The sequence below is a fragment of the Grampus griseus genome, assembly GCF_964374135.1.
Source record: "Grampus griseus genome assembly, chromosome: 19".
NCBI classification, from domain to species: domain Eukaryota; kingdom Metazoa; phylum Chordata; class Mammalia; order Artiodactyla; family Delphinidae; genus Grampus; species Grampus griseus.
In genome coordinates this window covers 15,357,449-15,383,047 of record NC_139013.1, presented here as the reverse complement: position 1 = coordinate 15,383,047, position 25,599 = coordinate 15,357,449, and the positions used below count along the sequence as shown (strand labels likewise).

Below are 25,599 nucleotides of genomic sequence, written 5' to 3'. Positions count from 1 at the left end.
CCAGGTGCTGACTGACTGGTAGGCCCTGCTGGGTAACCTCTCCTGCTGGACCCTGGGGCCAGACTTCATCCCTGGCCTGCTGCCTCAAGCCACTGTGCCTGGAAGTGTGTGTTCTCTTTGTTCTTCCCTTCTCCATTTGGAGGAGTTTCTGAGAGTTCTCCTGTTTAGCTGTGTCGTATCCACTGGTCATGAGAGGCCCGCCGTGACCTTGCTGGGGGCTGGGCCATGTGGACAGTGTCTCACTGTGCCCTGCTCTGCCTCCAGGTGACGAGCACAGTGCCCCTCGTGGGGCGCTCAGGCATCCTGGGTGAGCTGCACAACAACGTCTTCTGTGGTGTGGCTTGTGGCCGGGGCCAGATGACAGGCAGTACTTTCTGTGTGTCCTACTCGGGCCTCCTCTGCCAGTTCAACGAGAAGAGGGTGCTGGAGAAGTGGATCAACCTAAAGGTACCCCAGCCTCCCTCTCTGCTCTCAGTGGGGGAAACACTCCCCATGACATGTGTCTACAGGGACACTCAGCAGTCCCCCTGCGTGATAGTTGGTCACAACAGCTCTGGGTCTGACTTCCTGTTCTGCTTGTACAACTCTGGGAGAGTGACTTTCCCTCTCTGAGCCTCAGGTTTCTTATCTGTAAAATGGAATTACTGCTGCCTACCTCACAGAGTTGACAGGGGAGTCATGCGAGATAATATATGTAAGGCACTTAGCACAGTGCCTGGTTCCCCTATAATAGGGGTCAGGGTTACAATTGCTTTCCCATCGCCATTTGACCCAGTTCACATTTCTTTTCTTCACTGGGCACTCTTGGCTGGTGGGAGGACCGCTTTTTTTTTCTTTTTTAATCTAAGGTATCATTGACGTAATAACTTTTATATTACTTTTATCGTTAAAGACTATATAAAATACATAAAATTTTAAACTAAAAGGTGACATATCAATAAATTACAGAACCACTTTTCTTCGGGATCTGAGGGTCTGAATCCAAGCTGTCTTCCTATCCTGGGCTTGGATGCCTGTTTGGCTGTTAGCAGGAGCATCACAGTTGTGCTCCTTGTCCTATTCCTGCTCTTATGACTCCCCTCTGGAGCTCAGCTTTAGGGTTAATGGCATGGCAAGAGGTGTGTGGAAGAATTCCGAGCTTTATCTGTCTTTCCTAGTTGGTTAAACATCATTTATTTTTCTCATTTGAATCCTCTTGCTAGAACTCATGCAGCTTTTAAGCAAGTCAGAAGCTTTGGATAGATAGATGTTTAGCCCCTGAGCAGGTGTCTTAAATGACCCATAAACTTAGTCCCTCTAGATTTGGAAAAGCTCCTCTAAGCTCTGTCCAGAGGTCTGGCAGTTCCTGCCCCTTCTATCTGCATGCCCTGGCAGAAGAGAGAGTCCTTCCTGTATATAATAACTTTTTTCTGTGCTGCTTTAAAGTATAATCTCTATGAAGGTATTTTTAAGCAATAAGGAATAAAGCCTAAAATTTAATTTAAGCCTAAAATTCAACGCTGCTACTGCAAGCAACCTATCTGAAGTCACAATCGGCTGAGATATTTTCCACACACAGCTGAGTTCCTCTATAACAATGATAACTCTGTCCCAATTTGTGCCTCTGTCTGCCTGCTGCCCCCTTTCCTTCAATAGTGACTGAGCACTATATCCTGATTTCAAAAATCTTAACATTTGCAAAAATGGGTTTCTTAGACCCCAAAGCTGTAAGGCTTTTCTGGAGGCCCAAAGCTGTTCTGTCAGCCCCCATATCCCTGAACTGGGCCACACAAAACACGAAGTCCACTTGGGTCCCCTTTGCCCCCACAGGTCTCGCTGTCTTCCTGCCTCTGTGTCAGCCAGGAGCTCATCTTCTGCGGTTGCACAGATGGGATAGTCCGCATATTCCAAGCCCACAGCCTGCAATACCTCGCCAACCTGCCCAAGCCGCACTACCTTGGAGTGGATGTGGCCCAGGGCCTGGAGCCCAGGTACTGCCTGGCACGGGGAGGGAGAGGGGCCTACCTAGAGTCTGTCTGCTGATATCCATCCATGCTTCCAGATCCATCTACCTACTGGCCAGCCTTGGGCTGGAAGCAGGATACAGGCTGTAAGGAGGCAGCAGGATCTCGTGAAGTCTGCAGTCTAGTGAGGGTGCTGGATGGTAAATGAGTGCATAAACAAGATCATTTCAGATAGTCGTAAATGCTTTGGTGAAATAAAGCAGGGACTCAAGAAGGAGAGTGTCTGGGAGTGGGGCTGTTGACTGGGTGGCCAGGGGAGGCCTCTGGTGAGAACAAGCCAGCTGTGTGGAGAGCTGGGTCCTGACAGCAAATGCAGAGGCCTTAAGGGGACAGCACACTGGGCTCCATGTGTCACAGGAACGGCTGGGGGCTGTGTGGCTGGAGCCCAGTGTGCTGTGGGGAGGGTGGTAGGAGACAGGTGTAAGCATTGATGGAAGCTGCTGAGAGGAGCTTGGAGCCTATTCTGAGGTCACTGGGCAGCCACTGGGACCTTAGGCACTGGTGTTACTGGGTCAGGCCTTGAGTAGTAGCTCCTCTGGCTGCCATGTTGAGAGTGGGTGGAGGGGCTGAGCTGTGGTGTATCTTCCCTTTTGTAGTAAGTCTGTTTTGTGGGGGTTGGGGGGCTACCTAACCAGAGAGTTCGGGGTGCCTGGGGCTGCCTCTTCGTAGGTTGCTGGACAGTGCCTCCTGGGTGTGCCTTTTCTAAGAGAGCGCGTGGAGGGGCTTACTGGATGTCGCAAAGGAAAGAGAAGGTGGGTGAGCAACCCACAGACAGTACTGTGTTGTAGTGGCCGGGGCGCTCAGCTCTGCCACCTTCTGCTGTGTGCTGTGTGGCCTCGGGCAGGTCACTGTATCAACGAGTGCTTCAGTTTCCTCATCTGTAAAATATAGTACCTACCTCTCATGGAGACTGCGGGAATTCAGCACAGCTGCAGCTCTCGGCTCGGCACACAGTAAGTGCTCAGTCAACTGTAGCCTTGGTAGGAAGGCCCCAAGCCAAGGGATGGCTCACCAGCCCCCTTACACAGGGAATTTTGATCATGTGTTTGTGAGGCTGAGAGAGAGAGGGCCTGATCTTTGTGCCCATTATCCTATGCTCAGAGAGAGAGGATGGAGCTTGGGCCGAGTGAAAAGAGGGGAGAGGAATGTTAACAGGAGTCGAAAATTCAAACACTCTTAGGGGCTAGGCAGAAGCTTCCAGTTTACAGTCTCTGTATTAGAAGCAAAGCAAAGAAAGAAGATGGAGGAGTGAGAAGTGGAGTTGGAGTAGGAGAGATGGGTCACCACAAAGATCATAAGGGATGGCATTGCCAGGCAGGAGGCAGCTCAAGCATCACCAGAGGCAGCTGTTACTACTCACAGTGACATTGATGGTCATTGATGACTCACGTGGCCTTGTCAGCTTCCTTTTCAGCAGGAAGGCAGGAGCCATCTACCCGGATACAGTGGCGCTGATCTTCGACCCCATCCACCAGTGGCTGTCCTGTGTGTATAAGGACCACAGCATCTACATCTGGGATGTCAAAGACATCAACAAAGTAGGCAAGGTGTGGTCAGAGCTCTTCCACAGCTCCTACGTCTGGAATGTGGAGGTGAGCCCCTCTCTCCCTCCCCCTCCCCCTGCTTAGCCCCCAGCTGGGGCTCAGCTGAGGAAGCTTCTGCAGAGTTTGGGGAGCCCATTCAGCCATACCTGCAAAAGATACTCATGGACCCCTACTATGTGCCAGGTGCTGTTCTGGGTGCTGGGGACACAGCTGGGCAGGAAACTGACAGAAGTCCTGATCTCCTGGAGCTCACATCCGGGTGGTAGAGTAAACCTGTAAACATATCAATATGGAACGTGCCAAGTACAATACTTCTCTGAAGAAAAACGAAGCCGCCTAGGGGAAAGGGGGTTCAAGAGTGCTCTTCTAGAAATGAGAGTGGTCAGGGCAAGCCTCTCTGAAGATGTGATATTCGAGTGGGGGACCTGCAGGAAGTCAGGGGTGAGGCGCGCCACCATTGTGGGTACGGCAAGTGCAAAGGTCCTTCAGCAGCAGCGTGTGTACCCCAGGGAGCTTTCTGTCGAGGGTGTGCGTAGTTCACGACTGTTTTTTTTTAATTGATTGATTGGCTGTGTTGGGTCTCCATGGCTGCGTGCGGGCTTTCTCTAGTTGCGGCAAGTGGGGGCTACTCTTCGTTGCAGTGCGCGGTCTTCTCATTGCGGTGGTTTCTCTTGTTGCGGAGCAAGGGCTCTAGGCGCGCAGGCTTCAGTAGTTGTGGCATGCGGGCTCAGTAGTTGTGGCGCATGGGCTTAGTTGCGCCATGGCATGTGGGATCTTCCCGGACCAGGGATAGAACCCGTGTCCCCTGCATTGACAGGTGGATTCTTAACCACTGTGCCACCAGGGAAGGCCTTTTTTATTTAAGTGTTGAAAAAGCCTTTATTTTCTGAGAATGAATCTGTGGGGATTTTTCATTCTGAAGCTGTTCTAAGTATAATACTTCTTGCAGATAAGACTTGTAGATAAGATAAGGTAGAGAAAGAATTGTAGTCTGCTTTTTTTTTTTTTCCTGAAAATTTCTTATTATTAGGAATGTTTGTTCTAGAGAAATTATGTTTTCAGTGGCCCAGTTCAGGATTGTGAGAAATAACTTTATCCTTTTGAATAGGCATTATTCAGCCCTTTGCTTGAATACATCTCCTTTCGTGGATCTGACATGTCTGTTGATAGCACTTTTCTCACTTAACAAGAATGTTTTTTAAATAACTTTTGAAATTTATATATAAATATATTATCCTTAAAAAAAGGTGAGATATTACAGATCAAGCTAAAGTCTTTTTTGATCACCTCCCCAACCCCCACTCTTGCTGTCTCTCTCACCCTCACTCTTGTTATCAGTTGATTATGTGTTTTATTTTCAATTCATTTTCTTTGCATCTGCTGGTTATTTATATATATATTCTCAACAGAAATATCTGTGGGTAGATCTTTTAATCAGTTCTGGAAAGTTCTCAGCCAATATGGATTTAAGAGTTGCCTCTACCCCATTCTCTCTTTTTCTGTTACTCTAATTTGCTGTCTTTTTCTATCCTTCATATTTTTTTCAATAAAACAGAGATCTAGAAAACCACACGAAAGGAATGTGCAGTTGATTGATTATTGTTAGCAGCTGTTGACACTCGATGCCTAGATCCCTTTATTCATTGGGGTTGCAATATGGTGATATTCTAATTCTATCATTTCTTTTTATTAGTTGGACTGCTTATATGAAGAGAAACTTCCCTTCATCTACCATTTGGTCACCCAGTGGTACACTTCCTATAGGAAAGGCAGGATAAATGCTTGATTCTTTCCCTTTAATTACCAGTTTCCAAGATAATGAATTGGTTCCTTGTCCTCTAAAGGTAACTAGTTGTTTTTATTTAATATCATTATAAATTCACATATTTGAATATATTGGATATATTTTAATTGACTGCAATTACTAACATTATTGGAGCTCAAATTGTCCCATCTTTGGCCAGTGGAAGCCTCTTCAGGTTGGCTCCTGAGTCCTTTGGACATGATGCCAGTAGTCTTTGATTAGCTACCTTGCTAACGACAAGGGATGACAAGGTGTTCTAGCCTCATCTTGTGCATTTCTTGCCCCAAACCTGGAATCAGCCATTTCTTGAAGAAGCCCTGTTTTTTGTTTTGTTTCGTTTTTTCACTTTGGATTGGCATGTCAAAGTCACAGTCTGGTTGCTGGGGATGCTTATAGCTGTTGGATTGATCCTTCCAGAATCCTAGTTCTCAAAGACATAGGGGGATGATGGAGTTAGAGTAGCCCCAGTTAATCATTTCCTTGTTCCCACATTATAATACAACAGCCTAAGAATGATAATTCAATTCTGAAAACAGTTAAAACAATTTTTTTTGCAAATGTTCTCCCCATTCTCCCCTAATTTTTAGATTAATTATTCTGTATCTATATGATCTGATCATATAGTCATTATATACTATATTCTCTCCCTTTTGACCCCATTTATTTGAGGGGAGTATAAGTGTACATATATATTACGGTAAAATATACATAACATAAAACTTACCACTTAAATCATTTTAAATATACAATTCAGTGTTATTTAGGACATTCACAGTGTTGTACAACCATCACTACTGTCTAGTTCTGGAACTTTCTCATCACCCCAAAAGGAAACTCTGTACCCATTAAGCGATCACTTTCCATTCCTACTCTTCCCAGCCCATAGCAACAACTAATCTGCTTTCTGTTGCTATGGGTTTGCTTGTTCTGAATGTTTCATATAAATGAAATCACAGAATATGTGGACTTCGTGTCTGACGTCTTTCATTTAACAGTGTTTTCAAGGTTCATCTATGTTGTAGCATGTTTCAGTACTTTATTCCTTTTTAAGGTTGAATAATACTATTCCATCATATGGATAATACATTTTGTTGTGCATTTATCAGTTCATGGGCATTTGAGTTGTTACTTTTTGGTTTATTCCCTATTAATAATAGCCAAAATAACATTGTGGCTATTGTGAATACTGCTATTGTGTAAAAGCTTTGTTTGAACACCTGTTTTCACTTCTTTCGGGTGTATACCCACCCAGCAGTGGAATTACTGGTCATGTGGTAATTCTATGTTTAAGTTTTTGAAGACCCACCACCGGACTTTTCCATGGCAGCTGCATCATTTTACTTTCCCACCAGCAATGTATGAGAGTTCCAATTTCTCCACATCCTTGCCAGCACTGGTTATTTTTCTGTTTGGTTTTTTAAAAATTATAACTATCTTAGTATTTGCAAGGTATTGTGGTTTTGACTTGTATTTCCTTAATGATTAATAATTTTGAGCCTCTTTTCATGTGCTTGTTGGTCATTTGTATATCCTCTTTGGAGAAATGTCTATTCAAGATTTTTGCCTATTGCTTTTTTTATTTTAATTAATTAATTTTTAAAAATTTATTCTTGGCTGCATTGGGTCTTCGCTGCTGTGCACGGGCTTTCTCTAGCTGTGGCGAGCAGGGGCTACTCTTCATTGCGATGTGTGGGCTTCTCTTTGCGGTGGCTTCTCTTGTTGTGGAGCACGGACTCTAGGCGCACAGACTTCAGTAGTTGCAGCACACGAGCTCAGTAGTTGTGGCATGTGGGCCCTAGAGAACATGGGCTTCAGGAGTTGTGGCGCTTGGGCTCAGTAGTTGTGGCTCATGGGCTTGGTTGCTCCACAGCATGTAGGATCTTCCTGGACCAGGGATTAAACCCATGTCCCCTGCATTGGCAGGCGGATTCTTAACCACTGCGCCACCAGGGAATTCCTGCCTGGTTTTTTTGGTGTTTTTTTTTTTTTTTTTTTTTTTTTTTTGCGGTATGCAGGCCTCTCACTGCTGTGGCCTCTCCCGTTGCGGAGCACAGGCTCCGGACGCGCAGGCTCAGTGGCCATGGCTCACGGGCCCAGCCACTCCACGGCATGTGGGATCTTCCCGGACCAGGGCACGAACCCGCGTCCCCTGCATCGGCAGGCGGACTCCCAACCACTAGGCCACCAGGGAAGCCCTTTTTGGTGTTTTTTTAACATCTTTATTGGAGTATAGTTGCTTTACAGTGTTGTTAGTTTCTGCTGTATAACAAAGTGAATCAGCAATATGTATACATATATCCCCATATCCCCTCCCCCTCCCTATTTCTTAATTGGGCAGTTTGTCTTTTTGCTTTTGAGTTGTAAGAGTTCTTTATATATCCTGGATACTAGACCCTTAACAGGTATATAAGTTGCAAATATTTTCTTCCATTCTTTTTTTTTTAGAAGTTTTATAGTTTTATTTATTTATTTAATTTATGGCTGTGTTCAGTCTTCTTCGCTGTGTGCCAGCTCTCTCCAGTTGCGTCGAGCGGGGGCCACTCTTCGCTGCAGTGCACAGGCCTCTCATCGTGATGGCCTCTCCTGTTGTGGAGCACGGGCTCCAGGCGCATGGGCTTCAGCAGTTGTGGCACACGGGCTCAGCCACTCCATAGCATGTGGAATTCTCCCAGACCAGGGCTCTAACCTGTGTCCCCTGCATTGGCAGGCGGATTCTCAACCACTGCGCCACCAGGGAAGCCCTTCTTCCATTCTTTATGTCGTCTTTTCACTTTCTTGATAGTGTCCTTTGATGAACAAAGGTTTTTAATTTTGATGAAGTCCAATTTCTCTATTTTTTGTTTTGTTGCTTGTGCCTTTGGTGTCATATCTAAAAAACCATTGCCGGGCTTCCCTGGTGGCGCAGTGGTTGAGAGTCTGCCTGCCAATGCAGGGGACACGGGTTCGTGCCCCGGTCTGGGAAGATCCCACATGCCACGGAGCGGCTAGGCCCGTGAGCCAGGGCCGCTGAGCCTGTGCGTCTGGATCCTGTGCTCCCCAACGGGAGAGGCCACAACAGTGGGAGGCCACAACAGTGAGAGGCCCACGTACCGCAAGAAAAAAAAAAAAAAATTGCCGAATTCCTAGTCATGAAGATTTACTCCTATGTTTTCTTCTAAGAGTTTTATTATTTTAGCTCTTCCACTTAGGTATTTGATCTCTTTTGAGTTAATTTTTGTATATCGTGAAGTAAGGGTCCAAATTCATTATTTTGCATGTGGATGGATAATCCCAGCACCACTTGTTGAGCAGACTGTTCTTTCCTCCTTGGGTGATCTTGGCACACTTGTTGAAAATCAACTGGCCATAGATATATGGGTTTAGTTTTGGATTCTCAATTTTATTCTACTGATATATGTCTATCTTTATGCCAGTACCACATTGCTTTGATTACTATAGTTTTGTAGTGATTTGTTTTGACTATTTGGGGATCCTTTGCAATTCTATATGAATTTTAGGATCAGCTTTTCCATTTCTGCAAAAAAGACTGTTTACGTCCATTGTAATCTTTATATTTTCCTTTCTTCTGCTAGCTTTTGGTTTAGTTTTCTCTTCTTTTCCTAGTTCCTTAAGGTGAGAAGTTAATTGATTTGAGATCTTCTTTTTTTGTAGGCATGTACAACTGTAAATTTCCCTCTGAGCATTGCTTTTGCTGCATCCCATAAGCTTTGGTATACTGTATTTTCATTTTCATTGGTCTCAAAGTATTTTCTAATTTCTTTTTTGATTTCTACTTTGACCCATTGGTTATGTAAGGGTGTGTTAATATCCACATATTTGTTAATTCTCCATATTTCCTCTGTTATTCATTTGTAATTTCATTCCACTGTGGTTGGAGAAGATTGTTTATATGATTAAAGCCTTTTAAGGTTATTGAGACTTACGTTGTGGCCTATATGTGGTCTATTCTGGAGAATGTTCCATGTTCATTTGAGAAAAATGTGTTCTGCTGTTACTGGGTGTTCTTTATCTCTCTAGATCTATCTTTTTTTTTTAAGCTGAAGCAGTCATTCATTTTATTTATTTATTTATTTATTTATTATTTGGCTGTGTGGGGTCCTAGTTGCGGCACGTGGGATCTTGCGTTGAAGCGCGTGGGCTCTTTGTTGTGGCACGCGGGCTTCTCTCTTGTGGTGCATGGGCTTAGTAGTTGTAGCATGTGGGCTCTATAGGTGTGGCACGTGGGCTCGGTAGTTGCGATACATGGGCTCTCTAGTTGTGGCGTGTGGGCTCTCTAGTTGTGGTGCACAGGCTCTAGAGCACACAGGCTTAGTTGCCCCATGGCATGTGGGATACTAGTTCCCCGACCAGGGATCGAACCCACGTCCCCTGCATTGGAAGGCGGATTCTTAACCCCTGGACCACCAGGGAAGTCCCCTAGATCTATCTTTTATTGAAAATGGAATATTGAAGTCCCCAACTATTATTGTAGAACTGTATATTTCCTCCTTCAATTCTGTCAACTTTTTCTTCATATATTTTGGGTCTCTGTGTTAGTTGTATGTTTGTATTTGTTATACCTTCTTTATAATTGACCCTTTTTTGTCACTTGTAATAATTTTTTACTTAAAGTCTGTTTTGTCTGGCATTACTATAGACATGCAAAGCTCCCTTTTGGTTACTATTTGTATGGAATATCTTTCCATACCTTCACTTTCAACCTGTATGTATATTTGGATGTAAAGTGAATCTCTTGTGGGCAACATATAGTTGGATTTTTTTTTTTTTTTGGCGGTACGCGGGCCTCTCACTGCTGTGGCCTCTCCCGTTGCGGAGCACAGGCTCCGGACGCGCAGGCTCAGCGGCCATGGCTCACGGGCCTAGCCACTCCGCGGCATGTGGGATCTTCCCAGACCGGGGCACGAACCCGTGTCCCCTGCATCGGCAGGCGGACTCTCAACCACTGCGCCACCAGGGAAGCCCTGTTATATCCTTACTTTTATCTGTACTTCTTTACTTTGTCTCTCTTGTCCCTACCCTGATCAATTTTGTTTCCATTCCCAGCAGTTTCTCCTCAGTATAGGCCTTTGTCCTGAAAGGAGCCCTGGTAGGTTAGTTTTGAGAGCTCACCAGGCCTTGATTTCTCCAGCCACTTCAGGCCTTACTGCTGAGCCCTGCACTCAACCACTATTGGAGTGGATGACCCCCCACCCCCACCCTGCCAAATTCAACTACTGTTCAGTTTGGCCAGTTGTGCTTTCCAGTGAATACCTGCTGGCTACTTTGAGGTTAGAATACCTCATTGCTCCTCTCTGCTTTCTCCCATATACATATTGAGAACACGTAGGTCTTATGACTGGAGGTAGTTTGTTCCTACCTGCTTGTATTTGGGGGAGTTATGAGAATATCTTGTTCACCTACTTTTGTTATAAATATTGTCCATGGGGTTTTGGTTTTGCTTTCAGGTTTCTCTTTTTCATGTGGGAATTTTGAATTAAAAATCTGTGATGCTGCTGTCATCATCATCTCAGAATCCAGGCTTCCATATTTTGAAATTTCTTTATATGTTATCTCTTTGTCTCTCTGAGTTGCATTCTGAATAACGTCTTTAGTTCTATCTTTCAATTCAGTTAATTTTCTTTTCAACTGTGTCAAATCTTTGGTTTTTAATATGTTTTATTTTTCATTTCTAGGAGTAGTTCTATTTTGTTCCTTTTCAGCTCTGCTTGGTTGTTCTTTATAGTTTCTGGTTGGCTACTCATACTTTTAATCTTGTCAAAGTTCTTTTATTTCTTTAAACATAGTAAACATAGTCATTTTAGAGTCTGTTAGATAATTCCAGTATTTGAAGCTAGACTCTGTTGTTTCTGCTGCTTCTTGCTCGTGGTACCTTGTTTCCTTTTGTGCTTAGTGTTTTGCGCTACCCATTTTCCTTAGAAATTGATTTGTGGGGATGTTTTATGGACTGGACTGAAGATGGGGCATGGTAATATATGGTAGCATTTTGTGTCTTTTTTTTCTTGCAAGGCGTTACACTAAGGCTGTTTATCTGCAACTTACTTTTATTTCACCATGCAATAGTATATCATAGTGCTGTCATTGAAGTGCTTGTAATGAATCTCCTTTGCCTTGTTCTCTGGGGACTGTAGGTGTATCCTGAGTTTGAAGATCAGAGAGCTTGTCTGCCATCAGGATCTTTTCTGACTTGTTCCTCAGACAATACCATCCGCTTCTGGAACATGGACGGCAGCCCTGACTCTCACTGGCAGAAGAACATCTTCAGTAATGTAAGGGGCTTCATTGTGAACCATCTTTTAGGAGGAACAAAGGCCTACTTGAATCTAGGATAGGGGGGTAGGAGGGAGTTTTATGGAACCTCAGTGTTAAGCTTCACTAGGGACAGGAACCAGGAACCAAGGCTGGTCACTCTCTGTCTCCTATCTCATTTCTCTCTCTCTCCCTCTCTTTCTTTCTAGGTTACATGGTCTTTCCTGTCTGCTTTTTTTAAAAAAAATATATATATATATATTTATTTATTTATTTATTTATTTATTTTATTTTATTTTTGGCTGTGTCGGGTCTTGGTTGTGGTCCTCTCTGCTTTTCTTTACCACTCAGCTCCTGCTGTCTCGGTGTGTGTGGACACAGCCACTCCAGGCAACCCGACATACTCAACAAAGAAGAAATTGCTCCCCAAGTCTTGAGTTAGAACTCCCTGGGAGAGCACCTGATGGGCCAAACCAGGCAGGGGTGTCTCCTGTCTAGCTAGCTGCCACGCGGTGAAGCCTGAGGTGGAGGTGCTGGCAGGATCCCAAAGAGAGCCATGATGAGAGGCTGGGGAGAAACACTTTACTGAAGAAATGGTTGGTGTTGCTAGGTCAGTGAAGGAGCTTCTCTGAGGAGCTGAGGCCTGAATCATGCATTCACTGATTCTACAGATAGTTATTAAGGTCAGTGCTAGGTGCTGTGCTGCATGCTGGGGACATATCAGTGACTAAGGCAGACCCTTCTCCTGGCCCCGTGACACCTACAGTCTAGTAGGGGGAGGCAGCCAGCCAATAACTGCACAAATTATGATATAATCACAAGCATAATAAGCACCATGAAAGAAAGCTGTAAGGTATGAGTAAGATATATCTAAAGTCAGTCATCTGATTTTATCTGTGGCATTAGGGGCAGCCTCCTGGAGGAGGAGATAACTGAACTGAGATATGGAGGATTGGGAGGAGTAAAGAGGGGAGGAGAGAGTGTTCTACACCAAGGGACAAAGGCCTTACGGCTGCAAAGAGCTTGATGAGTTGGAAAACCCAAAAGAGGTTAGTGTGGCTGGAACAAAAAAAGCTCTTAATGCAGGGTGTGTATAGCAAATGCTCCTTTACGACTCCCCTCACCAGCGCCCCACGTCCCCCTGCCATACTAACATCTTCTCTTCTGCATCTGTGATAACCATGTTATATTTGGTTGCACACAATAGAAAAACCCGAAGCGAGGTAAAAGTTTGATTTTCTGACTTGTAAAAATAGTCTAGAGGTAACTAGTCCAGGCTGTTTTGGCAGCTGTAGGAAGCCCTTAGAGACCCAAGAGCTGTCCAGCTCTCCACTCTGCCCATTTTGAAGGAGTGGCCCTTGTCATCGTGGTCCAGGATGGCTGCTGGTGGTCCAGTCATCACATCCAAGTTCCAGGCAGCAGGATAGTGGGAAAGAAGCAGAAGAGTTTTCACTTGCTTTATACCTCATTGACCAGAATTTATTGACACAGCTTCATCTAGATGCAAGGGAGTCTGGGAGACATAGTTATTATTCTGAGTGGTGAAGCTCCCAGGTCAGAATTGGAATTCTGTTACTAATGAAGAATGGGAGACTATCAGGAGAAAAAATTGCAGAGGTGCTCCAGAGCTTCTCATAGCACTGACCTAAGTCCTTTCCCACTTGCAGACCCTGCTGAAGGTTGTGTATGTGGAGAATGACATCCAGCACCTGCAGAACATGTCACACTTCCCAGACCGGGGGAGTGAGAATGGGATGCCTGTGGACATGAAAGCTGGGGTACGAGTCATGCAGGTCAGTCCTGATGGCCAACACTTGGCTTCAGGCGACCGAAGTGGAAATCTGAGGCAAGTGGGCCCTGGCGTTGTCTAGTGTACATCTCCCAGCTTGGGCTCAGGTACTAAGGGCAGTGGGGAGGAGCCCTGGCCTTGGCACCTCCAGCTGCCTGTTGGGAATGAGGGACTGTGAGTAGCAATCTGGTAGCCAGCCACCCCTGGGAACATAAGCTGAGAAGGGGCTTCCAGAAGGGCTAGCTCAGGGTAGATCAGGGTAGCTACCGGGGCCTCAGCAGCTGGACCATGTGAACTCTGCCTGCAGGGTGGACAGGCAAACTTGCATGACTCTCGGGCATGGTGACACCTTCTCAGCCACATGGTACCACTGCTGAACCATCAGAGAAGATGCCAGCTGGAGCTTGGCATTTCTGGTGGCCCTGAGAGAGGGACCAGAGGATGGGACATCTGAGGGCTCGGGCTGTTTACCACCCTGCAGAGGTTTTTCAAGATGTGACAGGCCCAGTAGGTGCTGACAGAATATGAGTCCTGTCACAGGGATCAGGTTTAAGGTGGCGAATGTCAGCTATGACCCCCTGGGTAGTGGAGCTGTTGCAGAATGGGAGGGACTGGGGCACTGAAGAGCATGTGCCCCATAACGGGGCAGCCACCACGCAGCACCAGTAGTATAGCCTCCAAGTTGTCATATCTTCCCATTGTCTAAGAAGAACATAAAGTGCAGACTTTTTCTGTGAAATTCCATGGTTTTTAAATGTTGGCAACTGTTGTGATGTCAGTCACTGCATGAGGCAAACTGAACGTGTCAGGGGGCTGCTCCCGTTGACAGCACTTGGCTGTCAACGGTGAAAACAGTGAGGAGAGGTAACGTGGGCGTAGCGATCTTCCCCCAGGCTGGCCGCTGGCCTGAGTACCATGGGTATTGACTGATTTAATCCTCTCACCGACCCTCTGGCGTAGGTGCTGTTATTCACTCCACTTTCAGATGGGTTCCCTGAGGAAAGAGAGGCCAAGTGGCTTGGCTAAGGTCACACGGGTAGAGAGTGGAGAAGCTGGAATTATTATTTCTTATTTCAGTCCTGGATGACCTGTTGTCTGATTTCATTTGGCAAGAATGTGAGGAAAGTCTGGATCTGAGACTCTTTAAGAATGAGAGGGAGTTCCCTGGGGGTCCAGTGGTTACGACTCCACGCTTTCACTGCTGAGGGCCTGGGTTAAATTCCTGGTCAGAGAACTAAGATCCTACAAGCCACAGAGTGCAACCAGAAAAAAGAAAAAAAAAAGAATGAGAGGTTGGAATCAAATGTTCCCACCCATGGGTCCTATCCTTGAGTATGACCTCTGACCCCTGCCCCAGCCCCAGGAATCACCTCTGATATATCCCTATCCTAACCTTTGTTCCCCCAGAAGACCATCCTAGGTGTTACCCATGGACAGAAGGGGCGGGGTGCCCGCTGAGGTTCTCGCAGGCTTGGCAGGTTTTTAGATGAGAAACTGGTTGGGCACCTGTAGACTACTTGGCCAGGGTAGGGTGTTCTCCACGTCACCTACCTGGCTGCTCTGACCTTTTCTAGTAGTGGCAGAGCGTCTGGAGCTGAGGGGTGGGGGCGCCAGGCAGGGTACAGCAGGCAGTGTGTATCTCTCAGGATCCACGAGCTGCACTTCATGGACGAGCTGGTCAAGGTGGAGGCCCATGATGCTGAGGTGCTGTGCCTGGAGTACTCCAAGCCTGAGACAGGTGAGCCCATGGCAGGGGAGCAGCCTGCCTGGCAGAGCCACAGGGAGGAGTAGTTGGTGTCTGGTGGGACCGTAAATGACAGGGCAAGACTCGACTTGTTTACCCTGGTCCCCAGTGCCCCGAACAGAGCTCAGGCTAAAGAGGTGAAGGTTGAATGAGTGAATATATGAATGAGCTCCTCCTCTGCTGGAGAAGATAAAGATAGATCAGTAGTCAAACATATTCTTTTGAAAAAGTTTGACGCTTACAGAAAAATTGCAAGAATATTATAATGAATATCTGTAGCCTCTTCACCCAGGCTCCCCAAGTTTTTTCTTTTAAATCCTGTCTGACCTGTGACAGAATTATCTGCTTCCCCTCTTTCCATTTCTGTGTATTTGCGCACCCGTGTATATATACACTTGTAATAAAATAATAGCATGTGCATTATTATTATTAAAGCGTGTATATTATTATTATTATTATTTGCTGAACTACTTGAGCGTAAGTTGCAGGCATGCTGCGCTTTCACCCTTAAATGCTTCTGTGAGCATTTCCTAGGAAGGGGGACATCTATTTACATGACCACAGTGCACTTATCAAATGTGCATCTTACCAAATCTGTCATCTCTCTGGGGTTCTTATTCACATTTTGCCAGTTGTCCCAATGCTGTCCTTTATAGCACCTTTGTTTATCCAGTCCAGGTTCACATTTCAGTTGTTGTGGCTCTCCTGTCACCTTTGTTTTGGAATATTTCCACAGCCTTATTTAATTTGTCTTTATGACTTTGGCTTTCTGCAGAATATAGATCAGTCATTTTATAGAATTTCCTTCAATTTGGGTTTGTTGTTCTCATGATTTGATTCCGATGATACATTTTTGGCAGGAATATAATGTAGGTGGAGTTATGTCCTGATAATGTTAATGTGCGTTCCCATGCTCTTCCTTCCCCCACACCCTCTGCCCCACCAAATTTTCTTTAAATTTCTTTTCATTCAGTACACCTCTCCCGAGCTCCGCTCCACCTCAGGTCATGTGTTAGGCCTCAGACGTAGCAGGTGTCCCGGCTAGGCACTGTCTGAGGGGGCCAGCACGAAGGTCCAGTGGCTGAAGGAAAGGTGGCAGCATGTGGTCAGTAGGGCCTAGATGAGGCTTGTGTAGCCAGAGCTCAGAGAGTGAGGGGGCAGTGTTTTGGGGAGGTTGAGAAATTGGCAGGGCCTTACGTGGCTGCCAAGTAGCTGGACTTGGTAGGGAGGAATGCTGGGCTCTGCTGGAATGTCTGGTGTGGGCACAAGTGGAGGAGTGTCCACGTGTACATCAAGATTCATCCTGCAGGAGCTGGTGGCAAGGGATGTGAAATGCCAGGGTTTGGGGCTCTGGGGAAAGACTGCGCAGAGTGGGGGAGTGGCCCCTTTCCGGGTTTGTGGCAAGTTGACTGCAGTTAAGAAACCGAACTCCTTCTTCAAGGCCAGGAAAGCTCGGTCACACTGCTCTCTGGGAGGCCAAGCCATCAAGCAGCCTCCCAGAGACCCAGTGGCACCCTTTTCATCCACAGGGTTGAGCTTGCTGGCCTCAGCCAGTCGGGACCGACTGATCCACGTGCTGAACGTGGAAAAGAACTACAACCTGGAGCAGACCCTGGATGACCATTCCTCCTCCATCACAGCCATCAAGTTTGCTGGTGAGCCCTTTCCTTCTGCGTCCTGTGCCTCATTAGATGGGCTCCTTTGACTGCACGTAACAGCGAAAGCCACCTTTAGCCTAGAGAAGAAAGGGAGAGGCAAGCTCTGGATTCAGGCACAGCTGGATCCAAAGATGGAATTTTTATTTATTTATTTATTTATTAAAAAAATTTTTTTTAGACTAATTTTTTTTAATGCTTTTGGAGTATCGTTTATTTTGGCTGCTCCACGTGGCATGCAGGATCTTAGTTCCCGGACCAAGGATTGAGCCCGTGCCCCCTGCAGTGGAAGCACAGAGTCTTAACCACTGGACCACTAGGGAAGTCCCCAAAAGTTGAATTTTTTAAAGTTACCTGGACTCTCTCCCTCTGTCAGCTGTGCCTTTCTCTCGTGGGCAGGATCTCAGTGGTCACTGTGCCGCTGGAAAGAGATTTCCCCTCTTCCTGTCAATTTTGGCAGAAATTGGTAGCTGACTTACCTTGTGCTGGCTTGAGGCACTTGCCCTTTCCAGGGCAGGTGGTGCCAGAGCTTTGGAGTATCCTCTTGGGCTGGGTGTGACTCGTGTGCCCCCAGCCTCCACCTGCCTCCACCCCTGATCCAGGAGGACTGACATTAGGTGAGTGCTAGTCCGCAGAAAGAAATCAGAATGCCAGTCCAAGGTGGAATGGGTTTGGGTGACCTTGGCTGAAAAATAGATGACGGTGACAATTGCTGGAGACTAATTCTGTGCTGGGTGATGTGATCCTTGCACTGCCCCAGCAGTTACTGTACTTTACAGCCAGAGTCACACAGCCAGTAGGTGCAGGCCTGGTATTTTGCATAAGGCTGTCCTTTCTTATAGCCCTCGCTCAACCAGGCAGTTGAAGGGATCCCTCCAAGACTCGAAAGATCCAGTACAGAGATCCCTGGCCCTAAGGGATTCCAAGAGGAGGGGAAGTAGGCCCTGTGGGGGTTTAACTGATCAGAACCCAAGAACATGTTCAAAACTATATTCAAGAAGAATCCATTCATGGAGGGAATACGTCCACTGACTCCAAGTTCTTGACTATGAAGTGTTTTGTACATATAATCTTGTGGCTGAGAATGTATTAATGTCCTTGGTCTTCCCCACTTTCTGCCCTGTCTCTGTCTAACTCAGGTGGTCGGGAGCTGGGCAAAAACAGGTTAACACGTTTGCTATGTCTTGATGAGGACCTGACAAAAGCTGATCAGCTCAAACTTCTCAGACACCTGTAAAAAACTGTTCAGACCATCCCATTCCACAGGGTAGAGGTAGTTAGAATAGATTGGTAAATCTAGCAGTTTGGCCAGCAGTGACCTCACCTTTAATGAATGGTCTGGATCCAGGAGAGGTGATAACTGGCCAAGGGGGTGGCCCAGGAGTCGGTCCTTTAGGTCACCTTCTGAAGGCGTGGGCCTCTGTTAAAGCCCCAGCCGGTCTGAGAGGATGCACATCCTAAAACCAGTCCTGTGAGCCCTGCTCTGGCTGGGCTGACTCAACTGGGCGTTACACTCAAAACATTGATAGTTCATATAAACTGGGCACCAGCCAGTCGGAAACTGTCTGAAGCTATCCAGCTAAAGAATGAATCAGTCTCTTAATTCTTTTCTATGAAACATATATCCAAAAAAGTGAACAGAAATATCTGTGAATAGTTTACAGAATAATACAATGAATATCCACATCAAGGTTCATAGTCAGTAGATCTGAACTAGACACACCCATTGTTTATAGCCAGCACCTGTTCTGATTGGTCCTAGTCCTAATATTGCTAAATACTTGGACTCACCACCCCAGGTTAAGAAGCAAAACATTACCAGTAGTAACTTGCAGGCCCTCTCTGGATTCCTCGCCAACATAGGACTCGTTCCCTTCTATAAACCAGTGACTTCTGCTCGAGTAACATCTTAACTTGTATGTCAGGCCTGGGTGCTCTCAAATGTCCTGTCATGAAGGAGCAGTGTCTATTGTACCAAGGTTGTACATGTTTTATCTTTGTTCTGTCTCTTCATCCTCACCACAACTCTGCAAGGTATTTGTGCTGTGATTATTCTTATTCTATAAAGAAAGAAGAATAAAAGTAAGAACATCGATCTTGCTTACCAGGTAGCAGCCACTGTCCCAAGGGCTTCATACCACTCCACGGGGCAGTGGCTGATACAGCCTTATTGAACAGATGGGAGCTGAGGCTCGGAGAGGAAGCCTGGCTTCAGAGCACAGTGTTTAACCAGAGAATGCCTGGGATCAGCCCTGGCCCCATCTTGACTCTCTGCACCCTGGGACAAGGACTGTGTGACTCTGAGCCCCTGGGTTCACATTTGTACAAGTGGCTGGTGACAGTCAGGAAGGGGAGGCATGTGGCACAGGACCTAGCCCGAAGTCTGTGTGGATAGTCCTTTTTATTTTGGCTGCACCGCATGGCTTGCGGGATCTTAGTTCCCTGACCAGGGATCGAGCCTGTACCCCCTGCAGTGGAAGCGCAGAGTCCTAACCATTGGACTGCCAGGGAAGCCCCTGTGTGGATACTCTGATCCTTCTTGATGGTGTGAGCCTCCCAGTGGTCTGACTGTCTCCTCTTGCTCCCTGCTTCACTGATGCCTCCATTGTGAGCCCAGAGTCACCTCTCCAAATCCCAAATTAAACATGGTGCCCCTGCTGTGTCCCTGGCTTCTGTTTCCCTGTCTGCTCTTGCTCTGCAGATTCCTGCCTTGCCCACTGCACCATCTGTGCCCCCCTCACACAGAGCTCACAGTTTACAGAGTCCTACCGGCACCCAGCACTCACCTCACCTCCTCCGGGAAACCCTCTCTGACCCCCAGCGGAGTGCCCTTATAGTAGAGTTCCCTAGCTAGGATCCCCAGCCCCAGTTGGGCCCAGCAGTGGCCCAGCCCTGCCTAAGGCACTGCTTCCTCCTCCAGGCCACAAGGACATCCAGATGATCAGCTGTGGGGCAGACAAGAGCATCTACTTCCGCAGTGCCCAGCAGGTAGAGTGGGGCAGCCTCCTTGGGAGCTGGGTAGGGGGCTTGTCAGGGGTATCCTCTGAAGGCCCTGCCTGCCCTGCCAGGCCTCAGATGGACTACACTTTGTCCGTACCCACCACGTGGCAGAGAAGACCACCTTGTATGACATGGACATTGACATTACCCAGAAGTACGTGGCTGTGGCCTGCCAGGACCGCAACGTAAGGTGAGGAACTGCCCTGCACTCTTAGTCAGCCAGACTAAGTGGGGCCTGGTTGGGTCTGTCTTCTCATGAGCGCTCTGCTTTCCTCCCCCTGCTCACCTGGTCCCTGAGAAGCTGGGTGGAGTGGTGGGACCCAGTGGGTGTTTCTTAGGAGCTGGGTTCACCCAGGCCTAGTCTCCAGGTCAAACAGAGGGTTCTCCTAGATCTCAGGAGCCTGTGTGGGGCAACTGAGAGCTGCTGATGTGGCTCATAAACTCACTCATCCTCGTTCCCTGAGCTCCTGTCTGGGAGGGACAGTGGGGGAGTCACAGGCCCTGCCTTCGTGGAGCTCACAGTGCAGTGGAGGAGAAGACAGACTGACCAGACAGTGACAGCACAGAGTGGTCAGGGCTGGGATGCAGAGAGCCCAGGGGCTTTGGGGGGCCCTGGGAGGACATCCGACCCTACCTGGGGTCGCTGGAAGGGACATCTAAGCTTAAACTGGGAAGGATGTGGAGGAATAAGCATGTGCAGAGAGGTTCTCCATCTCCTTCATTTGCTCACTCAAGTTGGGTGCCAGGCACTCAGCTCGCTGTGTGGCAGGGAGATGGATGTTAACTCAGTGGACACCCCAAGACGTAACCTCTGTGACCTCAGCCCAAGACAGGGTCTCATTCCCTGATACGGGGTTTCAGTCCAGGCATCGGGTGGGGGACAGGAGGTACTGGGGGCTTCCAGGGGAGAGGAGGGCAGCAGGTAAGGTTGGAACAAGGGAGCAAGAGAGGGTGGTGGGCAGGGCCATGTTAGCCGCTTCTGCTCTCACCTTCCCAGAGTCTACAACACCATGAACGGGAAGCAGAAGAAGTGCTACAAGGGCTCCCAGGGTGATGAAGGGTCCCTGCTGAAGGTGAGGAGCTGGGGCCCCAGGTGAAAACCGTACACGGACACCCACACACAAGGCCCCCCTGTCTGTCCCCTGCCCTGCTGGGCCTCCTGAGACCTGGGTCCTCCTTGGCACCTGATCAGAGGGATGAAAGGATCACATGCCGGCCAGCATCTACTCAGGCCTGGCTGACCAAGGGTGCTTGGGAGCCAGGGCTGGCCCTGACTGCTCTACCTTTACTTACTGAATCCTTCCCCACGTGGGGACATTTAAGTGGCTTCCATTGTGAGTGGCAGTAGAGAGTGGTGGGAGGAATCAGAGAGGCCTCTCCAGGCTTGCCCCTGTCTATGTTATCCAGGATGAGGTGGGGACCTTCTCAAGAGCCTCTGGACTAGGGGAGTTATGAGCTCAGGCTCCAGGGTCAGACCCTCTTACAGCTCTGCCTCGGGCTGACTGTGACCTTGGGCAAATGTCATCTCGTCTCGAACCTGTTTCATCATGTGTAAAATGCAAATAAAAATTGCCTCTATCACAGGGTTCTGTGGGGGAAATAAGTTCACACACGTACAGCTCTTAGCACAGGGCCTGGCTGCCATTAGTGCCATTGTTGTGGTTGGTAATTTCTTCACTGTGAAATGGGAGCAGGAGCTTCTGCCTACCATGGTGTGTGTCGTGAGGGTTACCTGAGTCCATGTGCCAAGCGCCCAGCACAAGGCGTTCCTCAGTTAGTGGGGTTGTGTGTTGAGACCCAGGCCTATTCCAGAAGGAGGCAGCCCAAGTGTCACGTGGGTCCTCTTCTCGGCAGGTCCATGTGGACCCCTCAGGCACCTTCCTGGCCACAAGCTGCTCTGACAAAAGCATCTCGGTGATTGATTTTTACTCCGGGGAGTGCGTTGCCAAGATGTTTGGCCATTCAGGTGGGTTTGCCTCCTTGCTTGGGACACCTCCCCACCTACCCCAACACAGCCTTCTGGCTCAGAAGGCCAGCATGGCTTCTCTGCTCTGCTTGCAGAAATCGTCACCGGCATGAAGTTCACCTACGATTGCCGTCACTTGATCACAGTATCTGGAGACAGGTGGGAAAGGCCTGGAGGCTGCCCCAGCTGGGCCTCCCTCTGGGAGTGGGTGGGACCTATCCTGCTGGGAGAGCAAGGGCTCAGACACCGGAACCCCATGCCCACGGCCTGCCTGTGCAGAGAGCTCTCTGAGCATGCCAGCTTACTCTCCTCGGATAGTGTGTGCCCAGCCCTGAGTTCAAATCCTAGCTCTGCCACTTATATTTCCCCTCTCTGACTTTGTAAAAGAGAGATGACCCCATCTACCTTGAAAATCGTATGGTGAGAGTCAAATGAGATGACATAAGTTCCTTAGCACATGGTTGGTATCCAAGGACGTCCCTTTTGACGCTCTCCTCAGTTTATCAATACTACACTCCTTCCTCACAGCCCCCTTCCTTGGGTCTCAGGGTCTTCAGAGCAGCCTTGGTTTGCTGGGATGCCCTGGACCCCTCCCAGGGTGTAGACCTGACTTGGTCCGGAGCCCTGTGCTAAGCTGATGAGGGTTGTTTTCCGGGCCAGGAAATAAGGTCTTGGCAGTGATGAACCAGGTGGCTCTGGGGTCAGATGGCTTCCATATTCACTGTTCCTCCCTCTTCCACATCCCTCCTTGGCCTCTGCAGCTGCGTGTTCATCTGGCACTTGGGCCCGGAGATCACCAGCTGCATGAAGCAGCACTTGCTGGAGATTGACCACCGTGAGCAGCAGCAGGAGAACACGAACGGCAGGAACTGGAGCAGCCACCCCAGGTCCTGGCAGCCACCTGTCCATTCACCAGAGGGATGTCTTCCTGCCCTGGGCCCCGTGAGGAGTGAGGCTAGGGAAGCAACCACGGCCCAGACAGCCCCCGGCCCTGCCCTTTGTGCCCTCGGGGCCTAGAAGGGGAGATGTACTTTGAATAGGAAGTTACAATAATGCATATGAGAAGGGTTTTGAAGTGTAAAAGCAAAAGTGCTTGGAGAGCCCATGAGCACTCTGGTGGGAAGCCCCAGGGGGCTGTGGGGACCAGGGGAGGCCCCAGACCCAGCCCACCCAGCCCATGGTGGGGAGGGAGGAGATCAGAGAAGGGTCCAGTGGAGCAGAGATGTCTTCTTAATCTTTTTTTTTTTTAAGGTATTTTTTTTGTTTGTTTTTAATCTTTGGCTGCGTTGGGTCTTCATTGCCGCACACGGGCTTTCTCTAGTTGCGACGAGCTGGGGCTACTCATCGTTGCAGTGCGCGGGCTTCTCACTGCGGTGGCTTCTCGTTGCACAGCATGGGCTCTCGGTGTGCGGGCTTCAGTAGTTGTGGCACACGGGCTCAGTAGTTGTGGCGCACGGGCTTAGTTGCTCTGCGGTATGTGGGATCTTCCTGAACCAGGGCTTGAACCCGTGTCCCCAGCATTGGCAGGCAGATTCTTAACCACTGTGCCACCAGGGAAGTCCTATCTTAATCTTTTTTTTTTTTTAAGATGTTGGGGGTAGGAGTTTATTAATTTATTTATTTTTGCTGTGTTGGGTCTTCGTTTCTGTGCAAGGGCTTTCTCTAGTGTGGCAAGCGGGAGCCACTCTTCATCGCGGTGCGCGGGCCTCTCACTATCGCGGCCTCTCTTGTTGTGGAGCACAGGCTCCAGACACGCAGACTCAGTCGTTGTGGCTCATGGGCCTAGTTGCTCCGCGGCATGTGGGATCTTCCCAGACCAGGGCTCGAACCCGTGTCCCCTGCATTAGCAGGCAGATTCTCAACCACTGCGCCACCAGGGAAGCCCTTCTTAATCTTTTAATGTAAGTTATTCCTTCACTTATATCTTTGAGTTTCCTAAACATATTTCTTAAGTCTTTATGTTGCAAGACCAGTTTTATTTGGAGTGAATTCCTGTTCTGGTTTTTGATTTGGGATTTTGGTTTGGAAGTTTCAGTTGGAGTGGGAGGTTTTGAATTTTCTTCTCTTCTGCCTCCGGAGCTGTCCCTATCTCTCTCTCTGTGTCTTGAGGCTTTGCATTGCTTCCCCACGGGGACCAGGCCTGACATGGGCCATCTATTTTGCAGTGATCTTGAGGTAATGCAGATCTAGGCACCAAGAGAGTGGGCAACTCTTTGGCTTGTGGAGCTAGAACCTCATTGCTAACCCCACTTCCTAGAACAGAAGCCAGCAGCTCAGGACTCATGCCCTACTATCATCTGCTTTGCTTTTTGTTCCATTGCTGTGGCCCTTGAAGAGTTTGTCGTATTTCTTGAGCCCAGCCTTTGTTACATCTCATTTTTTGTGGCAGTATGTTTCTAGCAGAGGGGGTGTGGCAGGTGAGACCTTCCAGCACCGTCTTGACCAGAAGCCAAGAGTATGTTCACATGGACCCCAGCACAGGGCCCAGCCCTAGGCAGGTCCCCTCTACCACCCCATTTACCTATGTTTCTCTCCTTGCTGTCCTTTTTCCTGGCTTCAGGCAGGAGACATATGCATCCATGCCCAACGAGATTTGCTCCCTAAGCCCTGGAGAGCAGACGGACGATAAGCTGGAGGAAGAATGTGAACCTGAAGAGTTACTAAAGACACCATCGAAAGAGAGTTTGGATCCAGGTTGGGAAAGGGGCCCTATTTTGACCTCTCAGTGTAAGGATCATTGCTGGGTTTTGGCCACTACTCTGTTTTCACAGCCTGGCACATATTGAAGCTCAGTAATCATATCAGTCAGGACTTTTTCAGGGTAATAGCACCTAGACTCTCACTGGCTTAATTTGGAAAGAGAATTTATTGGTTCTTGTAAATGAAAATTTGAGAGTATTGGTTCAGGCATGGCTGGATCCAGGTAGTCAGGTGATGTTAAAGAAATAGATGTATCTCTGTCTCCTGGCTCTGCTTTTCTCCATGTTGACTTTGCTCTCAGGCAGAATCTCCCTGTACAAGGGGCAAAGTACCCCCAGCAGCTCAAGGTTATAACATTCTAGAAAAGAGAGCACTTCTTTCCTAATAGCTCAAAGTCCTGTGTTCATGACTCATGTTCCTGCTGTGAGTCACCTGCCCATTTCTGAGTCACTGTGATTGGCCAGGCCTGAGTTATGTGGTCATCCCTGAGGGTAGGAGGCTTTAGTCAGCTCCACTTGAACCACCTGACCAAAGGCGACGGGTGGGTGTAAGGGGGTGTCCCAGGGGTAAAACAGGGTGACGTTCACCAGAAAACAGACCATATTCTCTTGTTCAGGCAGAAGGGAGGGTGGTAGCTAAGCGACTTTATGAGAGGCCAGGCGCTCTATAAATTTCTTCCCCTCTGCATATCGCCTTGGCTTAGACCCATGTTACAAGATGGCTGCTTAAGTTCCAGGCATCAGAGACATTTTTTTTTCACATCTTTATTGGAGTATAATTGCTTTACAGTGTTGTGTTAGTTTCTGCTGTACAACAAAGTGAATCAGCTATATGTATACATATATCCCCATATCCCCTCCCTCTTGAGCCTCCCTCCCTCCCACCCTCCCTATCCCACCCCTCTAGGTCATCACAAAGCACTGAGCTGATCTCCCTGTGCTACGCAGCAGCTTCCCACTAGCCTTCCATTTTACATTTGGTAGCTTATATGTGTCAGTGCTACTCTCTCACTTTGTCCCAGCTTCCCCTTCCCCCACTGTGTCCTCAGAGACATGGTTGAAAGAGGACATTCCCTCCTGGAATCTCCTGTACAGAGGAAACTCTTTCCCAGAAGCCCCTGCAGGCTTCTCACAGGTCCCATTGGCCAT

The 25,599-nt window shown here is 48.0% G+C and overlaps 1 protein-coding gene across 1 annotated transcript in view; it reads left to right on the top strand.

Annotated features, from left to right (window-relative positions):
• WDR62 (WD repeat domain 62) overlaps positions 1-25,599 on the top strand; it is a gene marked incomplete at both ends in the record, with an annotated part of 45,476 nt that overhangs the window by 10,323 nt on the left and 9,554 nt on the right. The window contains 14 exons of the mRNA XM_082677754.1: positions 265-447; positions 1,810-1,970; positions 3,406-3,595; positions 11,480-11,617; positions 13,265-13,443; positions 15,033-15,124; positions 16,660-16,785; positions 19,706-19,773; positions 19,854-19,975; positions 20,783-20,858; positions 21,640-21,751; positions 21,847-21,910; positions 22,513-22,638; positions 24,312-24,445. Of these exons, the coding sequence (XP_082533880.1) occupies positions 265-447; positions 1,810-1,970; positions 3,406-3,595; positions 11,480-11,617; positions 13,265-13,443; positions 15,033-15,124; positions 16,660-16,785; positions 19,706-19,773; positions 19,854-19,975; positions 20,783-20,858; positions 21,640-21,751; positions 21,847-21,910; positions 22,513-22,638; positions 24,312-24,445 (1,771 nt within the window). The remainder of the gene's footprint in view (positions 1-264; positions 448-1,809; positions 1,971-3,405; positions 3,596-11,479; positions 11,618-13,264; positions 13,444-15,032; positions 15,125-16,659; positions 16,786-19,705; positions 19,774-19,853; positions 19,976-20,782; positions 20,859-21,639; positions 21,752-21,846; positions 21,911-22,512; positions 22,639-24,311; positions 24,446-25,599) is intronic.